The sequence below is a fragment of the Pleurodeles waltl genome, chromosome 4_1 (genome assembly GCF_031143425.1).
Source record: "Pleurodeles waltl isolate 20211129_DDA chromosome 4_1, aPleWal1.hap1.20221129, whole genome shotgun sequence".
In the NCBI taxonomy this organism is placed as follows: Eukaryota; Metazoa; Chordata; class Amphibia; order Caudata; family Salamandridae; genus Pleurodeles; species Pleurodeles waltl.
In genome coordinates this window covers 639,894,358-639,913,490 of record NC_090442.1, presented here as the reverse complement: position 1 = coordinate 639,913,490, position 19,133 = coordinate 639,894,358, and the positions used below count along the sequence as shown (strand labels likewise).

Here is a 19,133-nt window from a genome sequence, read left to right as displayed (position 1 = left end):
TTGGCGATCCATTTTTTAAAGGTGTGTGCTGCGGTGTTAGGGTCGTCGTCGTGTGCGATGGTGGGGGCGGAATTGTCTAGGACGACGGTGAGATGGTCATCAGTGATTTCTGTCCAGCTTCTATGTGGTGGTTGGTGTAGGGGTCTAATGACGGTGGGTGTGGTGAAGGTGAAATGGATGCATTGTTGGTCTGTCAATGGGAGTTTGGAGGTGTGACTGAAACTGATGGAGGTTCTTGTTGTGAAGATAGGGTCAAGGATGTGTCCTTCTGAGTGCGTTGGTTCCGTCACGATCTGGCAAAGCCCTATGTTGTGGAGGTTGTCTAGAAGGGATGCGTTGTCAGTGTCTTAAAGGTTGTCGGGGTAGAAGTTGAGGTCTCCCAGCAGAGTTTAGTTGGTGGCTACGACGGCTTGTGCGGTGATGCAGTCGGTGATGGAGTCGGTGAAGGGAGCGCGGAGTCCTGGTGAGCGGTAGATGAGGGTTCCCCTGATGGTGGATGCAAAGCTGGTCTGCAGTTTGAAGTGTAGGTGTTCCATCAGGCTTGTGCAGTTTTCGAAGTCTTCGGAGTGTGTGTCTGCTGGGTCCAAGGTCTTAGCGGAGGGGTGGGTTTGGCGGCAGCTGAAGGGTCCGTGGGTGTCAGATGGTGATGCCTGCTTCCAGTTGTTGTTACGCCCTGGATTGAGTGCGATGAGTGCTGCTGGCGTGTAGAACTGGAGGCTGACAGATCCAGGGGTCCTAGCACTGGTCGCGGTCAGGTCGCAGATGGGCTTGCCTAAGGCGCGCCTTTGGTCAGCGGCCACCATTAAGTAGCGAGGGAGAGGACAGATGGGAGGCGGAAACGGCACGAAAAGGGGGGGGGGCGGGGCCAGCAGTGGCGGGAAGAGTGAGAGGAGAGAGCGAGAAGTGAGGATGAGATGAATGATAGGGAAAACGAGAAAAACGAGGAGGATGGAGGAAAGTGCAGAAAAGTGAAAGGCACTGAAAGAAAAAACGAGGGAAGAGGATGGAAAAAAAGAGAAAAGAGGCAGAGGGCAGCCTAGCAGAAGAGCAGAGCTCTCCCACTAGACACCAGGGATGAGGCGCAGGCAGCAGCCTGCGGGTGGAGGAGGGCCTCGAACTTCTGACCGGAGTCAGAGTTCAAGATAGACAGGCTTCACTTGCTGGTGACCAAGTCAGTGAGGTTGCTCCTCATGACAGAGTGTCATTTATCCATCTCAAGTTTTGTGCAGATTGGTCACAAAACCACAAAAACACCACAACAACAATATAACCCTGCATAAGAAAACAGGGCGACCATAACCAAACATATCACATCATACAGCATACCACATTAACATCACAGAAGCATTGCAAAACAGCACAACGCAACAATGAATTAAACAAAAATACAAAACCTACTTGTATCTATCACTCATTGACTTGAAAGAAGTGGAAAATGTATAATTTTAAACTCCATTACACAATATACAATGTCTTTTATGAAATGAAAAACTGTAAATTGGGGCTACATGATAAAAACACACTACACTTTTTTGTGCATTATCTACAGACTCCTTGGGAGGTCACAGTGCTTATAAAACCTCTTAGCCCATAATGTCAGTTTCTATAAGTACTGAAACCTTTCTCACTATCCACAGACCTAAACCATGTAACTGGGCTTGAGTTCAAATTTCAAAACTATAAATATGTGATCAAAGTAAAGTGCCACAACCTTCCATTATCCAGTGAATGTATAAATAGGGACTCACATAACACTAAAAATATTTCGTTAAATAGACACTATTTATTCAGATTACAGAACATCTGATATTATTATATAAAATCCTCTCTAAAAAAGACCTATGGCTCAAGTCGCATTATGGCTAAGATCCAAATTTAAAAAGCAGATAAATTCAGCTTACAAAAATGCAGTGCTCGGAGTTTGCCCACGTCAGATTATATCAAACAGCATCAGTATCATTGCTGAGATCACATATTGCATCTCCTTCAAAGTCATTGCAGATATCACTCATGCTCCTATGAGAGAAAGAGGACTAGGCAAAGGACCCAAACACCAGATTCTGTCCAAAGAGGCTGCTGTCAAAGTGATCTGTCATAATTAATGGATAAGAGTGCATGTGTCTGAATGTTAAGGGTGTAATTCACATTGTAGTGTTGTTCTTTCATCTTTTTTATTTCCTCATAGCTGTGTGTTCTCTTCAGGAGTTTGATCATATTTGAAAGGCAAAGGCCAAATCAGACAGTTCTATGGGAAAGGGTAGGGCAGCATGATAACAATCCCTGCGTACATTAGCACAGTAATCCGATTCATTGTAATTAAATTGTACAACATGAAATAATCATAAACCAGCTCCAGTTTCATATGTTTTGCTTGGAGGGTTAACTCAACTTATGTACAATACACCACACTAAGGTATTTAGTTACACAGTAGTGAACAAAAGCATGATTTTGATAAATCTAAAAAGTTACTTAGCTTGCAAAAAGTAAATCTATGTTGAATTAACATTTGAACCAGATGGTGAGGTATACGTTGGTGCAGTCTAAAGTGTGCACCGTAACCAGCTTCTACAAGAAGGTCATCATGATCACCATTTAATAATGTTGTATTTGATTTCTTCTCTCAACCGTTCTTGTGGCAGTATTAAAACACTCATTTAACCATGCACAAGCGTACAACAATAAATAGAATTATCTGAAAAATTTTAGGCTCTCACTTTAAAAAACATTTTAAAGAGAACATCTTAGCTGTTATAGCATCTCACCAGTCAGAGGTGGCACTACATGATATCAAAGCCACAACCTCACACCGGATTATGTAGAAGCATATATAGGTTATTTTGAGAATCACATCATTGGCGTAGGGTTGCTTTACATAATATGGTTTGAAATTCCGAAAACTTTGATATCGTGAAATGCCACCTGGTGCCGGCTAAAATTTCCGAATGCAGGCTGCGCCTGGAAAGGAGGTTCATGCAAGGAAGCTGCAGGAGTCTTCATTCATTAAATTATTTAAGATTTTGCAAGGTTTTCAGGCTCCACATAACTCCAAAGTCACATATCCTCAAGAATTATGCTATGCTCGTCACAATTTTGCTACTAAGATTTTCTATCTCTACTTGGAACTGCAAAGCAGTCTACCAAATACCTACTGTTCCTGCCTGCCAGATGCACCAAATGTAATGCTTATGACCTCACAGTAGTTATAACATTAAGCAACAACACCAAAAAGCATGTCACTAAGTAACCCATAATCAAACCAATAATTAACACTATATTCAGTGTTGTCTCAGTGACAGTGCGACTGGCATTGTGATTTGTAACATGAACTGCAATACCATTTATGGTTGCATCTGTTACATCAAGGGTGAGGTCATGAACATTGTATTTGAGTACTTGTTCAACATGTGGGCATTGTGGCAAAAACAACTATCAGAAAGTGGCTATCAGAGCCATTTGCTGTGGAAATTAAAATGCCTGATCTTTCATTATACAAAGTGTGATGTGAACCGACTGAAGGACTGTGCCCAGGTACTGCAATGGAATCATCTACTCCCGCACGGAGAACAGGCTAAAATGACAAATATTAGAGATCACATAAGAACCTGCTGAACTTTACAACCCAAATAAGGAACAGACTATGAAAGGCAACATGTCTGAGAATTAAAGATACAATTCTAAGTAAAATCCAAGATGAGTAAACAGGGGAGAAGTAAAGAGATCATGAGGAAGCTGAATCTAAAATGTCAGAAATGACCTTGAGTAGTAGTAGTGCAGGTACTATCAGTTTGAACAACAAGTTCCAGTACTGCATGCGATTTTAACGTTAGTCTCTGAACAATCGGGTGAAGGTCCCACTGAATGCCAACTGAGATATATCAGAAATTGTATTGGAATCAGAGTAAACTAGCTTGCCAGAGTCTCCAAGTCAGGTGACTTTGAAAGGGAGATTTCTGAATGACCTAAACCATCAGGGACCATACTTACACATGTGGCTAGGCTGAATTACAGTAGCTCCAAAGTTTAATGATTACGTAGCAATAAGGGCAACTGCTGTGATAAGAGTTAACTTATATGGAAAATACAGAAGAACAAATAAAAGTGGTAACCTCTAAAAAGTAAATGGATTTTCTTGAATGTTGTCTTTCTTTCCAGGCATGTACATTACACATTCCTGAATGCAATACACCTTTCAAAGAGTGTAGTACCTATGAAAATAATCTTTTTTTAGGAGCAAATCATGTTATTGCCATGCTCAGGTGTTACTAAGAGATCACTTCACATAGATGCATTTAAAATGTTAGTCAAATGTTACATTTTGCATCTACAATATAATTTATTTTTAGAATCCACAGTTTAAAAATATTAACAATTGTGCTTTGTTATATGTTTAAGCCATTGCTGAATAACATTTAATACGTCATACTGACATTTATATATCTAGACACCAATACTACTTACTCCAGCAGGCCTGAAAGACTAAGCTATTCACTTTTTCAATACACCACAATGTTGGATAAGTAAGTTCTAAATGTAGAGGGCTGGTTCCACAGAAACTATTCAAAAGTGGACAGCTGAATAAAGCAGGATAAAGGAAGCATCTAGGAAGATATCTCAAAAAGACAGTCAGACACAGAAGAAATAGAGAAATCTAAAGAATTATCTCACAAAGTCAAAACAGAAAATGGGCACCTGTAGTTGTTTACTTTCAAATAAGAAGGAAAGGTCATTTTGAGAGGGGTAAAGACCTGACCATCTCAATGAGCATGACACTGAATTTTCAAAAGTTAATCTACTACTGTGAATATGTGCTGAGAAATTCTTAAGTCATGCTCAGTTGGGTAGAGAATACTTTCCTAGAAGTTAGATGTATTACAGCTCTAAAAAGAAACTCACTGAAAACTTTGCAGTTAAAATGAAGTTACTTATGGTTACGATCGGTCACAACACCTTAACGTATATTTAAAAACACCTCAAATTAATTAAAAACACTAGCTAAAGTAGAGTTATGGTTTAGAACATTAAAATGGTCAAGTTATGATTAGCTATGAATTTCTTAACTCAGTCATGTAAACTACAACACTTGCACCAAATGTAATGCTTATGACCTCACAGTAATTATAACACTAAGAAACAACACGTAAAAGCATGTCAATAAATAACCCATAATCAAACCAATAATTAATACTATATTTAGTGTTGTCTCAGTAATAGTGTTAATGGTATTGTTATTTGAAACGAACTGAAATACCATTTATGACATTTGTGGTTGCATGGGTTACATCAAGGGTGACGTCATGGCATTACATCTGATATGAAAGTTATGGGTGTGCATGCTGTTGTGCAAATTATGGGTTGAGGTGCTAACAATTTGTGAAATCCAGTCATTGTTAATTTTGATTCAAAACCATGAGCGCACTTTATTTATATATACACATATACTTTTTAAGTTAGAGAAAACTACTAAAGAATAATACTGATGCTATTAAATGTTGTTACTGAAGCTACACGAGGCCAGTTATTGGATATATGCATGTCATCTGAATTTAAATCACTGATGCTGCATAGTCTTTAGTTGTTTGGGTCATGATAATGTGAAACCTTATTTTGCAAAACTACTGGAGTATCAATGCTGATTGCATTATTGCTCTTATTCAAATTGTTACAGTGAAGGCACAAATCAGAAAAACAGAACTGCTTTTACCCTTGTATGAAACTGCGCTTATGATATACGAAAATCCATTGCCACAGGACCTAGATGTACTTAACAAGCACTGACGAATACAATGGGTTGCGCCTTTTGCCATTGCCAATGCTAACATTGGTATGCTACAGCCTCCTTCCTAATATGATGATGTATGGGTGTGTATTTGTCATGATGCACTGGCCGTTTTTGCCCTCAGAGTGAGGATGTGTGCAGCATACATGATGACCCTGTGGACAACTTTTTTATTTTTTTTATTTGCAGTTCTCAGATTGCAAACACCAATCCTGGAGTGGTATTTTTTGTAAAGTGCAGGAAAGGGCATTTGAAGAAATTAAATGAAATGAAATGAAATGAAACTGCAGCTGCCGAGATTTTCAACATAAAAAAATGGAGGGGGACAGCAAGTAAATGCTGCCCACAAGAGGAAGTGCTGAGCAAAGAGTGGCAGAAAGTAACAGAGAGAGGGTTATAAACAAAAGAAAGCTGAACAGGCAGGGGTTTGGAAAGCAACAGAGTGTGGGGGTATTGGATATGTGAAAGCGGAAATAGCACACAGTGCTGAAACCAAAATAAAAAAATAAAAAAATAAAAAAACTCCCTGATGTGAACCATGAAAGGATACAAGTAATCCAATAAAAAAGTATGGCAAAGAGTCTATAGTACAGGGAAGATGCAAACAATAAGGAAGGAAAAATACTGACTAAGAAGCAAAAAAACAAGATTGCTTTAAAAAAAAAAAAAAAAGTCTACCATTGATGAACAATGGGCTGACAAAAAGCTCTTTGTGAATGCACTGTATTTTAGACAGCTATCTAGAGCTGTCTATGGGTGAAACCGAAAGGCCTTTTCTCCTGTATCAGCAATGCACTGGTCAGCATGGTCTTCATTTGGAAATTTCGATTTCCATCAACATCTCACAAATTATTTGCTAGGCTCTGGATTGGAAACTTATCAATAAATTTTCCATGTCACTAAGAAGTGAATGCATTAATGGATGAATGGAGCGGAAAGTGAGGCAAGGCAGCAGGTTACATTGTAGAACCAATCGGTTGTGCAAGTACAATAATAGCCTTAACCCCCAAAAGACCACTTCAAAATGCAAATATCTGAATAAACAGGACATACTGCATCCCAGTACTCCATCAAACCTCTTTACGGTATCTGCCCCATCAGATTTGACCCTGTTGAAGTACTTTATTATACTGCCTTCCTTTCCCAGTTGAGCATGCATCTGACGGAGTGTTTCATCCACTCTGTACTATTATGAACCTGCTTGTCCTGCTCACTTCTACCACACTAACCAATGTCTCCTCTAATCAGTTTCACTGTGTAAATCACGTATTACTCACTAAGCTAAACAATGCAGATGGGACTCATACCATTAACCATAGCAACCAAACATCCTCTATTTGACCCACAAGTGCCTTTGTAATCTCTCAAACTTTATTTCCAACCTAATTTACAGCACCAACTCCCTAACCTGGACCCTCCACAATTCTACAGAACCCACCCTCCTTACCTATACAATTTGGTCACTAAAATCATCTGCCTCAATCAATAAAAAGCATAAACAGGACAGGAGTGCTACTAAACTCTGAACAAGACAGATATCGAAGTAGGTAAGCTGTCACAAGTGGCCTCGTCAACACATGAGAAACAAATTCTATTTTGAACAGCTGGAGCTGCATCATTAAAGAAATCCCTACACTAACTTTTTTTTTTTATTACTATTATTATTATTATTATTTTTTTTATTTTTTATTTTTAAATGGTACCACAAATTTTAGGTGTATTGGCTAAATAATCTGGTGATGAAAACTGCACGGCTGTGGAGGTAAAACCGTGCAGATCTCAGCATGGCTCTGGAATTCATATAACCCGACACACAGGACATATTTTTTGGGGTCAAGGACAACTAGTTTTCATGTCTATTTTGTCCTTTGGCCAAGAAGGCCCAACCCCCTGCAGCACAAACCTTTTGGCTGCCAGTTTACAGTACATTATGGATCAGGGAAGGGCACTGTCCGCAGTTAAGCTAATATTTGTGTTCATATGTCAATACTGTTCGAACTTGTATATGTGGTTCATTAATTTAAAGCCTTTATTATTAGGGTGAGCGCTCTGAGGAAATGTTGTACGTCTCTGACTGCAATAATGACTGGTATAAAAATGTATATACACGTTCCCAAAGTTTAACAATATGATGCAACTTATAATGTTCCCATAATACTCTTGGATTAGATGCAGATATTTGCAGAATCCTGAAAGCAAGATTGATAGTTCTTTGCTTTCCAAATAAATTGCAAAAAGAACAGATCATGGACAGAATGCTGAACAATGCAAACATTCACCCCTAGTCACAGATCTGGGTTTAATCCACTTTTTTTTTGCCCACCACGCCACCCCAGTTTGGATCCAGCCATATGCAAATCAGTCTTGACCCTGCTCTCCAGGGGAACAGTCCAGCCGGACAGTTTGCAGTGTTCAGCATTCAGTCCATCATCTGTTGTTTTTTTTTTTTTGTGCTTCAAAATGAATTGTTCACAAAATGCAACTAGGGGAAAAAATAAATTCCTAAACTGCTGTGAAATTTTAAGTATCATTTCTTTGAAGCATCATTCAGTAAGATGTGTTGATGCATGTTAGTATTTCTAAATGAAACATTCATAATGGAAAATCAGGGTAACAGGTTTAAACAGGGTTATGGAAAACATGAAAAGAAAAGCGCTGGCAAAGCCAAAAGGTCAGATATTAGAGATCGGCCTTTTAGTTTTATCAATGCATGTCTTGTTTTGACATGGTTTTTAAACAACATTATAACTGTGTGAGCAGCAGGGCTCTCGCCGTTATAACAAACAATGACAAAAATAAAATGATTTTTCTTCTTAAAAAGGATAGATTGCCACAAAATTGTGTGCCGATATGTGCCTTGTGAAAGAGCTTAATGCTGTCACTCACAGTGCAGCCAGTTAACAGATAAAGAAACAGAATTTAAATAAAACAAAATGTCTTGGTTAACCACAAAACTAATTGGGGGCCCAATTCAAGGTGCACCCCTGGTATATATGTCTTTGCATTAGCGCAGATTTACATGAAATCGCACTCCTGAAAAAAATGTGTGAACTGTATTTTAGCATGAGCAAATATGCATGTGTAGATTTGCTCATACAAAAATCTGAGCATTGACAAGTTTACATTCACTCCAACCACTTTTTTTCCCCAACCCTGGAAGAAACTTTACATCTACCCTTGTCAGTAGTAAATTTCCAACCTTTCTCCGTATGGGAAAAGATTAGAGGAGAGGTAATGAAAAACTCTAAAACATTCAAGCTGATACGTTGGCACAGACTTAAAAGGGCATTCCAGCCCTGAAACTATTAGTGACCACTACATCCAGCCCCAGTATGCACATCTGCAGAAAGGTGGCAATGTAAAGAAATTGCTAGTATTCAAACCCTACTATAGTATGAGCTCTGGCATAATCAGAGAGGCTATAATCAACCAGAGATCTTATATGATGAAATGGCTGCCATAATTTGTTGCTGCACTACGTGGCACCAAAGGGACACATTGATTTATTTTTAACGGGGCAAGCAGATTTATGACGCAACTTGTCCAGTGGACAAGTAGATATTTTATTAAATTCCACACCTGTATCAGTCAGCACGCACTAACTTGCATTGCTCTCTCTAACTACTATGTTAAAAACAGATCTAGTTCATGAATGACTCTCATATGCATCTCTACACTATCCACTGATGGCACGCCCATGTATAGTTACAGTTCAAAAGCAGCTTCCTACCTAAAACCACACTGTTTAGTGACATAATGACAATATGCCTAATTAGGGGTACAAATGGGTGACTTAAGCACCAAAAGTTAAATTGAAGCACAATTTTAATCAGTTAGGTTTGTAATTGACAGTAAACAAAGGAAATAGATATATTTGGCAATTTGATCATAGCATGCCACGCTCTCTGCAAAACTTCATACACAATGGTAGCTAAAGCAGAAATTATGGTAAACAGTTCTTTAATGTGTCTGAAATTTTCCAGCTCAAGTGAGGTTAGTAATTAAATGTAAGCAAGTGTGCTCCGAGAGTAGTTTGACTGAGTTAGATGGGTTAAATCTAGGGAGACAAATAACTGTGATGAATAACGGCAAAGCCATTGGTGACATTACAGGCTGCAATTCTGTGCTGAAGGTTAGGGAATACCTTTCGAAGAGCAAGAGTTAGTCAAGGACCTTCAAAATTAAAATTGATAATTTTATTGTGAAAACTAGAGGTAACAATAAAAACAGTTTCACTGGTGTCCACGTTGCTGAAAACAGTCGTGTAGAGCAGTAAGAGTAAAATCTGGACAAAAATGTTAAGATCAGCGGAATATCAAACTGACAGATAACCGTGGCTCAAAATCAATCTAGGAGTGCCAAAACAGCATCAAGAACTGAAATGCAACAGCTGCACCAATTATATTTCACACTAAGGCACATACATATTGTTTAACCCTGATACTCTGCAGTGTTAAAGGTGAGGTCAGCTGGGTGCTGGCTTTAAGCAAATGGTATGCAAATTTGATAACTTTCAAAAATGATGGATAGGTTCAAGAACAACCAGAACTTAGGGAAGTTTTGAAAATACTGTTCTCCAAAATTACTTCTTAAAATTGGGTTAACATTGAAATATACTGGTCGATCTCTTCATTGTCCCATCTATCCCTAAAACCAGGTACCAAACATCTTAAAACTCCATTCTGATCCAAGGTAACAGCAAGACCACCAAATAAAACGCTTTGAGCATATCCAGTACTCCACCTGTTCACTTGCCAATGTGACCCTTAATGATTTGTTCACCAAAACAATTGGTACTGTCCCACTGCAAGCCAAGAATTAAAGGAATTCAAGTAAAATGTATATGGTACACTTAGCTGCAGCAGAACACTTAGTTTACATAAACTTGTAGAAGCCCTTAAAAATGGAGAGCCCTCTTAAAATCCCTGCATGATACCTACTTCCAATAGATACGGTAACTATATGTTTCTCAAAGCCCAATAGCATTACGTTTCTTCACCTGCAGAGTACCACCCCTATCTAATCTAACTCCCCAAAATGAACTTCCTTCTCAGGCACCGGATGACAATATTACATCCATAGTAGCTAATTAGTGTTGACTTCAAAGTGCTCTAGTAGGAAACGTACCAACACCATTACAACATGAAAATTCAGCAGCACATTCAAACAATCTATCCCAGTACAATACAAAACCAGCCATAGACACCACAGTCATAACAAACTTCCATGTAGCCATCTTAGGCTCAGATTCTGCAAAAAGATGGCCTCAGATTCTGCAAAACGTGGCAATCTTACAAATCCCACAAATGATGGCAATAAAACATGGAATCTTCAGAACTGGTCCTCTGACTCAAACATGTTACTGAGACGAGCACTGCTCTCAGTCTGGGATAGCATTGTGGTCCAATAAAAAAATAAAAAATAGCCACCCTCAAACACCCTTCCAGTCACTCGCACACACACTTAGAGTTTACAACCCACCCTAAATGACTCTGGACCTGGGCAGAAATACAAAACAGCTTAATTCATATCTAACTGCACAGATTTTAATCAAAATGTTAAAAAACTATGATTAACCACGTTGTATATTCATAACAGTAATTAAAAACTGAACACCAAGTCAAATATGTTTGCATCAAACAAAAAAATATTTTTTGTTTTACTAACAACCAACAAAAATGAAAAAATGATCAAACAGTTGTCAAAAGCATCATAAAGCAGAAGGCAACGATAGGAAACATGGAACGAAAGTCCTAACAGTGCAGTGAGACCATTAGTTATCCAGAAGGCGATGATATTGAGATCATGTTGTGTCTGCCAAGAACCTGGTTTATACATAAATAATTACCATTCTCCAGTAAATCACACTGTTTGTAATAAGGTAACCGAACAATCACTGGCTTTCAAATTAGGCCACCTGGCCTACATTATAAAACTTTTGATGGTCACAAGTTCAACAGCCAGCAACACTAATAGCTACTTAAAGTCATCCAAACATCCCCTGTCATCCCCTCCCAAATACTTAGAAGCTAGGTTCCTTTAGTGCTGATGCTAGGGTGGACATCCAAATACATTTCTGACTAAGGGTTTCCCATAGTAGCCTTTTAAATACGATATATGAGTACATGAAATCCTTCAGTGTTTCAATTGGGGAACTATATTTTGAAATGCTTAGTTTAATGACCTTCAGATAACATCACTGTTTTAATAGCGCTTATCAAACTACTTTTTGTAGAGTGCTAAAAGCCAAACTGCATTTGCATTACCTTTTCCTTCTGTAAAGTAAGATGATGTCTGCCTTGCGCATAAACATTCCTAAATTCAACAAATGAAGTACATAGCAGTTCAAATAATTTTGCAACTCACTCGTAAACATACTGAAGAGTAAGTATACCAAAGACTGTGTACAATCCACAAACGATCACTAAGTGAGTTTGTATGTTATCATCTTACCTACTCTTCAACTAACAATTCAAATACAACACATTAACACCTCTGTGTTTGCCGCTTTCTAGAGATCACAAAAGATTTATGGGAATATCCTCTAACAAATCAATGAAGAGAATGTATAAACTGATTCCCTGCTTATGACAGCAGGTTATACAAACAATGCAACACAAAAATACCTGCTATACAATGATCTTTACACAACCCTACTTTATATACTGGAAGATTACTACATTTGCCAACCCATTCCAGAAGTTTAGCTAAGACCAACTTGATAAAGGTTTTCAGAAAAATATTTAAGAGATACCACAAAGTAATAATGTGCTAGTTAGAATCATCCTTTTATTAAATCAGCAATAAAGCAGTTCCCACGCAGGCCGTTGGAAATTTTCCAAATAAAAAGCATATGTTACTGAATACTGCTGCTAAGAAGTTACAATACTAATTTAAATCATATTACAGTTTGTGGGCAGACTACTCCACCAGGACCTGAAACGCCATCAATTCTTTATCATTCACTGTCCAGGTATTTTCATACTCTTGTGTGACACACACTTATCAAACGTCTGTATTTAACTTGTGCAAACTAAACTAAGATACTTCCTATCACATTTGTGGCACATGGCCATGAAAGATCGACGGACCATAAGAATGTAATATAACACCCCTTTCCGAAATATATATGTTCTGTCAACATGTATGTAGTTGAGAGCCCTTACATCTGATATCTATTACATATGATATCTTTCCTGGAAAATTGATCGAGGATGATCCATCTGACCCAAGTCATATTGGCAATAAGGTAACGAACAAAGATTAACGTGTAATCAGCCTTCAACTGAAAATATTAAACAATTGAATGCAAATTCTAACTTCTGGGGTTTGAGAAACCCTTATAACTATTGACAAAAACAGAACATTTGCAACCATGCTGTACCTCTCTTAATATAGCCAGCTCAATGAAAATAATATGGATTACATAGCACCTAGTTAACAAGAACTATACTAAAAACCCATTACACAGTAGTTTACACTAGTAGCAAAGAACAAAACACAAATGATTCAATTATTAGGCAGTTAGCACGTCAACAACAATCAGTGGATATTTCATTACTTGTTTCATAATACAAAATGTATCTTTTCTTTCCCACAGCCATGCAAATTAGAGGGCAAATTTAGGAAACCATATTGTATATCGAAAACCATATCAAGCGGTAACACACAAAATATCGTACTGGAGGTATACTACTATTTCTCAGTAATAGGATACATTTCTTACAGACCTAAATGCCACTACTTCAAACAGGTGATTACCCTAGTTCAACATCACCTGCATAACAATTTCCTTCAGTGAAAAATATTAAATCTTGGACAAGGGATTACAGGTAAAGCAAAACAAACTATACTACATACATCAAATATAAAAAGTATCCAGGTGCACAAATCAATAATGACAAATGTAACTGTAATGATTAGTGTAACTAATTGACTGTACCATACATTGACCACAGAAATAAAAAATGATGTAATGAACGAAACTATGTTGTACATAAATTCAGTTTGTAGTTCCGCAATAATGATTCACACATCTGCAGATTAAACGTCTAAATGAAGTAGAAATTAGCTTAGTGTAATGAGCATTAAAAAATATTCTAATAAATGCAGGTTGAAAAAAGTTAGCCTACTTCACAACTGTAAGTAACTTCTGCACTACACTCTTGACGCACACATTTTGGTAACTGATTTTTTGGGGAAACAATAAAACTGCTATGTTACTATTCGAAAACAGGCAAAGCATCAAATTCAGTGACTCAAACAATGCCTTTGGAAAACGGATTTTTTTTTTTTTTTTTAACACCAAATGCTCAAAATATCACTAGCGAAATCCAACCATTCTACAAAATGCCATGGTGTACTTTCAAAGAAAGTTTAAAGTCAACAATAGGTAAAACAAGAAGCGTGTTCAATTTGGGACACAGTTGGATGTTACTATACAAGTGGAACGTGGATCAATCAATGTCTCAACAAAAAAGTGCCAACTCAAGCCATATGAATCTTGCCACTAAACCCCATTACCGAAGAAGCAATTATTTCCTTACGCTGGGCAAGCTTTGGTTGCTCATCTAATATAGCGCATGTACTGGTTATGTCGTAAGGAGCATGTTTCACTCACCGTAAGTAATACTGTTTTAAAGCGAAGGCAGCGTTGGAACAACTTCTTGGAAAGTGAAATTCTTCTACTATTTCTCCCCACTGATTCTTTTCCGAAACCTGTTCAAAACAAAGACAATGTCAGAGAGTAGCAAACTCACCCTCATGACGGACTGAGGTCAGACAGTAAATACGGTGTAAACAATCGGTGCATTCACGGCAGTAGGGCGAGTGGGAAGCACGAACAGCTGTTAAACCAGCTCAGGAATCCGGTTATTCTCGGACAAACATCAATATGGTGTTAAAAAATATCCGTTTCATTCATGTATTACATGTTTTATTTACTACACCGTGCGCCACCACTTACACAAATGGGTTGTGTTTACATTAAAAGCATATCAATATTCTGAGATCAGTCACGGGGGATCTGCGCTCGCAACGTAGAAGATGCTCCCGCCCCCCACCCCAATGAGTACTGAATTTGTCTGGGAGCCCTGTGCCGTGACTGACGGTCCCAAAAACGCTGTCCGGCAGGCGGGTTCTGGTAACTCTGGGAACCTGCGGCCTGAATTGGTTGGTTATGTTCTTACTGAGAGGGAGCCCTGCTCAGAAGTTCCGGTGGCCGCCGCCCCCTATTCGGCCCGGTTATCGATGTTTAACATGCGCGCTAAATTTGAGTTCGACTTAAACTGAAAACTCGCAAGGGGTAAAAGGGAGGCGATTGTTGATGTTAGAGTAGGTCGGAGGGAGCAAGGGCGGCTTTAACTGTTTGGCACTCGCTGACACAGAGGTATGGTGTACAGTCAATACGGAACGCCACACCGGGTAATCACCCTACGCTTGTCAGACAAAAACAGTGCAAATGCCAATCACCTCCAGATGATCAACTTTGCTTCCACACAGCCACCCTTCTCAACGAGGTAAGCAAAGAACTTCTTCAGAGATTATTTTTAAAATGAGCATTTTCAGTAATAGACGCGATCTAGTAAGGTACATGTAAAACAATAAATCCATCATATCCTCCAATCATGCCTTCTGCCCACCCTATCTTTAATCAAAATGGCAACAGCCAATATTAATGGATTGCATCTATGTAGCGCAAATAGACAAAATTCGCGTTTCTGAAAACAAAACTTAAATTTAGTGAATGACTTTCTTAACTTTTGTCAACCCCACCTGTACTGTTACATTCTGAGCAAATGCTGCAGTTCAAAGAAATACATAAATGCATCTGTCAAAGTCAAAATAAACACCCAGCGAACACATTTGTAAACAGACTTCCCAGGAGTCACCACGTTTTCCCCAAAGACACCTCTAAAAAAAGTCTTAATCGATTAGTGCACATAACCCTCAGTTTATTGTACTACATACAAAATTCAGCACATCGGTGCAAAGTACCTCCAAATACACTTCCCCACAGCAGGTTACCATTCTAAAAGAGGGTCTACAGAATGGATGTAGGTTACAGTGTACGAAGGCACTAGTTGCAGTAGATGTAGATCAAGAAACACACAAAAGCAGTAAGTGACTCCTGGCATTTCCCTTAGAAGGCCTTTTTCGACTACTGGAGGTCAGAAAAATAGATCGAGACCTGAAAACACGGGGGTATGAAGTCGAAAATAATCTGCAGAGGAAAATACTAACAAATATTGTCTCTACTAAAAAATTTACCAACCTCACTCCAAGCCCTCCCTTACACAAGACGGCAAAACCTAGCTAGAACCAAAAACACTGGTAGCACCCCGAAAGACAATTACAAATTGTGCATAAAAATAGATTCATGAAGTCTATGCATAAGATACAGCTGTTCTCTCTGTCCCAAACAATATAATTATTGTGCGTTTCTTGTAAGCACCTCACTGGTGAATTAGTGGATGAAGTAACAAGTATGCAGACATAAACGTATTGGGCAGTATAGCAAAAGAAACATACATGGGAAGTGTATGACTGTATTCACTCTCCATGCCTATGAGCCAATGCCTGCTTAAGAGTAACCATGATCACAACAAAACAAAGTATCAAAACATCCTATTTGTAACAGGTTCACCACCAAAAGCAAAAAAAAGCACAAGGATTAAGAACTGCAAGAGTATCCCCTTTTTTGCGCCCTTCTTGACCAACAATACCTTTACTTGTGGGAGTCATATAAATTGAGCTCTGGTGTACTTAATGCATTACCCCACAACATGTAGTTAACTGTGTAACAAAAGTGAACATAAAAGAGGAAATATAAGTAAATAAGCTATTTCCAAAGACCCCGCCTGTACAAAGCACTTACCTGCTACACAATACTTGCACTGTCCAAAGGCACGAAAATACTAGCAACAATCACCCTTCTGGCTGCCAACCATACACAGCGAGTAAAATTAAATACAGTAGTGCATGATCCACTATAGGCATCACGCACCCTCAACCCCAGGTCTACACCAACATCTAAACATCTATACTGGCAGTATTAATATTGTTACGGGCAGTTAGAGCAATTTATATCGAGTGTGCACATTCAACAATTTAATGGATTAAGCATACAAATAAGTACCATATTGATGTAAACATGGCAATGTTTGAAGCACGCTCCCCTGTCATCCCAATTGCGGCCCTCTACTAGGTATTACTCAGGATAGAATACCAGGACATGTAAGAGCTGACAATAGTACCATAAATGCAAAAAGAATGTAGGAATACGGTATTTCTAGAAATCAATGAACTGGGAAATGCGCCAATTAACCACATATGAATAAGAGAAAGAAATATACTGTGCTCCATAGGCCTTCTCTTTCAGCATAAAAAGCCTTCCATTCAACGTGTTACTCAAGCTAGCAATTGGAACACACAAAAACATTGACAGAAGTCTCATGTTGAGACAACTACCCAAACTAGTACTTGGTGGTACTGTCTTCGACCAGACCATTTTAGAATAACACAACCAAGATATTCACAAGATTTGTAGGGCTGTACATGTGATTTTTGCAGCTCCCCTCCTGGTGCCCGTAAAGAAAGGCTTTCCTTTACAGCACTGTACAAAGTGTAGTAACTCCTAAACAGAAAAAAGGGCAACATTTCACTGCTTAGCAAGAACACGCAATGTTAGTAATATATATATCCAAGCACCAAAATAGTGCTATCAACAAGGAACAAGCTTACGCTCATATACTCGTCTCTACAACTCACGTTTCTAAGAGGGTCTTTAAGACTACTTGCTTCTTAGGCTACCACCGCCTACACATGAAACCAGTATCAACAGCCACATCTGTCAAAATAAAGTCAGGTCCGTGTCCCCTTAAATTCTTTCACCAACCTGCCCCCTTCACCAAACAATACCCACATAAATTTAACACATTACTCAGAAAGTAGCAATTGCAAGTAAATGACAGCACCCGTGAGTACAGAGCAGACTGCATTGCACATTTGGGCACTTCATATACACACAGTGCATCCATGATGTTACCCAGTCCTCTCTCACCTGGCATGAGCGTATGGAGGCCTTCTCTGCTACACGATGCCCAAGCTAGCTAGCTAGCTACCTATGTCAAAGTAAGAAAACGTTGACAATTTCTTAGACCTGTAGGCTCAAATTAGTCTGATTTAGAGTAGTACATGGAGCAGTATTGGCAGACCCTGCTACACCACAGGCCTGTATCGCAAAGGACTTCATTCGCCCCGCTCTACCCGCCCGCAGTCCAGAGCAGCAGCGAGGGAAATCCAAAAAGTGTTTGACAGGAGGAGAATAAAGTTTGCCGGCGCAGACCCCGCTCACCTTAGAGAAGCCTCCCAGGGTAGTGACCCGGGTGTAGAGAGCATGCAGGTCCAGCTCCCTGCCCGCCACAGCCGGCAGTTTTCGAAACCGGGATCTGTGCACAAAGAGAGAGCGTTAGAGAGAACCGGCAGACGGGGCCGCCGATACCGGACCCCTGGCAAAACTACCCCATCCACCATCCCCGTGTCTTACAGGTCTAAAGCTAAATGGGTCTTCTCACCCTCTGCTGTGGTGGAACTGCCTCAGCTCGTCCAGGAAAGCTTGCCCTTTCCTCCGCTGGTCGTCTTGAGGTTTCCCCGTCGAGTTTGCCATCCTTTTTGGTTTTTGGAATTTTAAAAACAATATATATTTTTCTCTTTTTATGTTTTTTTCTACTCCCCTCTCTCCGTGTTAGGGAACCCGAGTCCCCATCGTCATCTTCGGGACAGACTGGGCCGGAGAGCGGTCCCTTTTCAAAGAAAAGTTGGGATTTAAAGAGGGGGTGATAGCAGGGCCGTCGGCGGCTGAACTGGGGGGGTCTGGGATCTTCAGCAGGGCCAACGGAAACACGGACCCGGCTGCCCCGCGACCCACTCCATGCCTCTCACCAGCCTCTGCAGGGGAGATCCAGTGTTTTTCCCCCGGTTTATTTGATTTTGAGGGGTTTTCTGACGGTTCTTTCGGGAGACAGCCAGGGGAGGTGTATTTGTGTATGTATTGCACGGACACCGGAGCCACCTCCACGGGCGCACTTACCACATTCGATCACACACCGGCCGCTCGCGCCCGCTCACAGGACGCACTCGCGCTCTGCACACACTCACACACACAAAAAGAGCCCGGGATATGCGAGGCCGCGGCGGCTGCTGCTCGCCTGAGAGAAGGGGATTGTGTGTGTGTGAGAGAGGGAGGGAGCGAAGAGTCCGGCAGCGACCCCTAGACTAGGCCGGAGGTACTGCGCACTGACTGAAATGGGTGCTTGGCCTGGCCAGCTGTAGAATCCAAATCAAACGAACGCCATC

General features: G+C 39.8%; 1 protein-coding gene across 1 annotated transcript in view; it reads right to left on the bottom strand.

Annotated features, from left to right (window-relative positions):
- Positions 1–19,009, bottom strand: part of ARID2 (AT-rich interaction domain 2) — an 860,005-nt gene extending 840,996 nt beyond the window's left edge. Inside the window, exons 1-3 of the mRNA XM_069229081.1 lie at positions 18,353–19,009; positions 18,133–18,226; positions 14,398–14,495 (exon numbers count right to left, since the gene is read on the bottom strand). Coding sequence (XP_069085182.1) covers positions 14,398–14,495; positions 18,133–18,226; positions 18,353–18,444 — 284 coding nt within the window. The 5' untranslated portion in view covers positions 18,445–19,009. The remainder of the gene's footprint in view (positions 1–14,397; positions 14,496–18,132; positions 18,227–18,352) is intronic.
- Between the last annotated feature and the right edge of the window lie 124 nt (positions 19,010–19,133).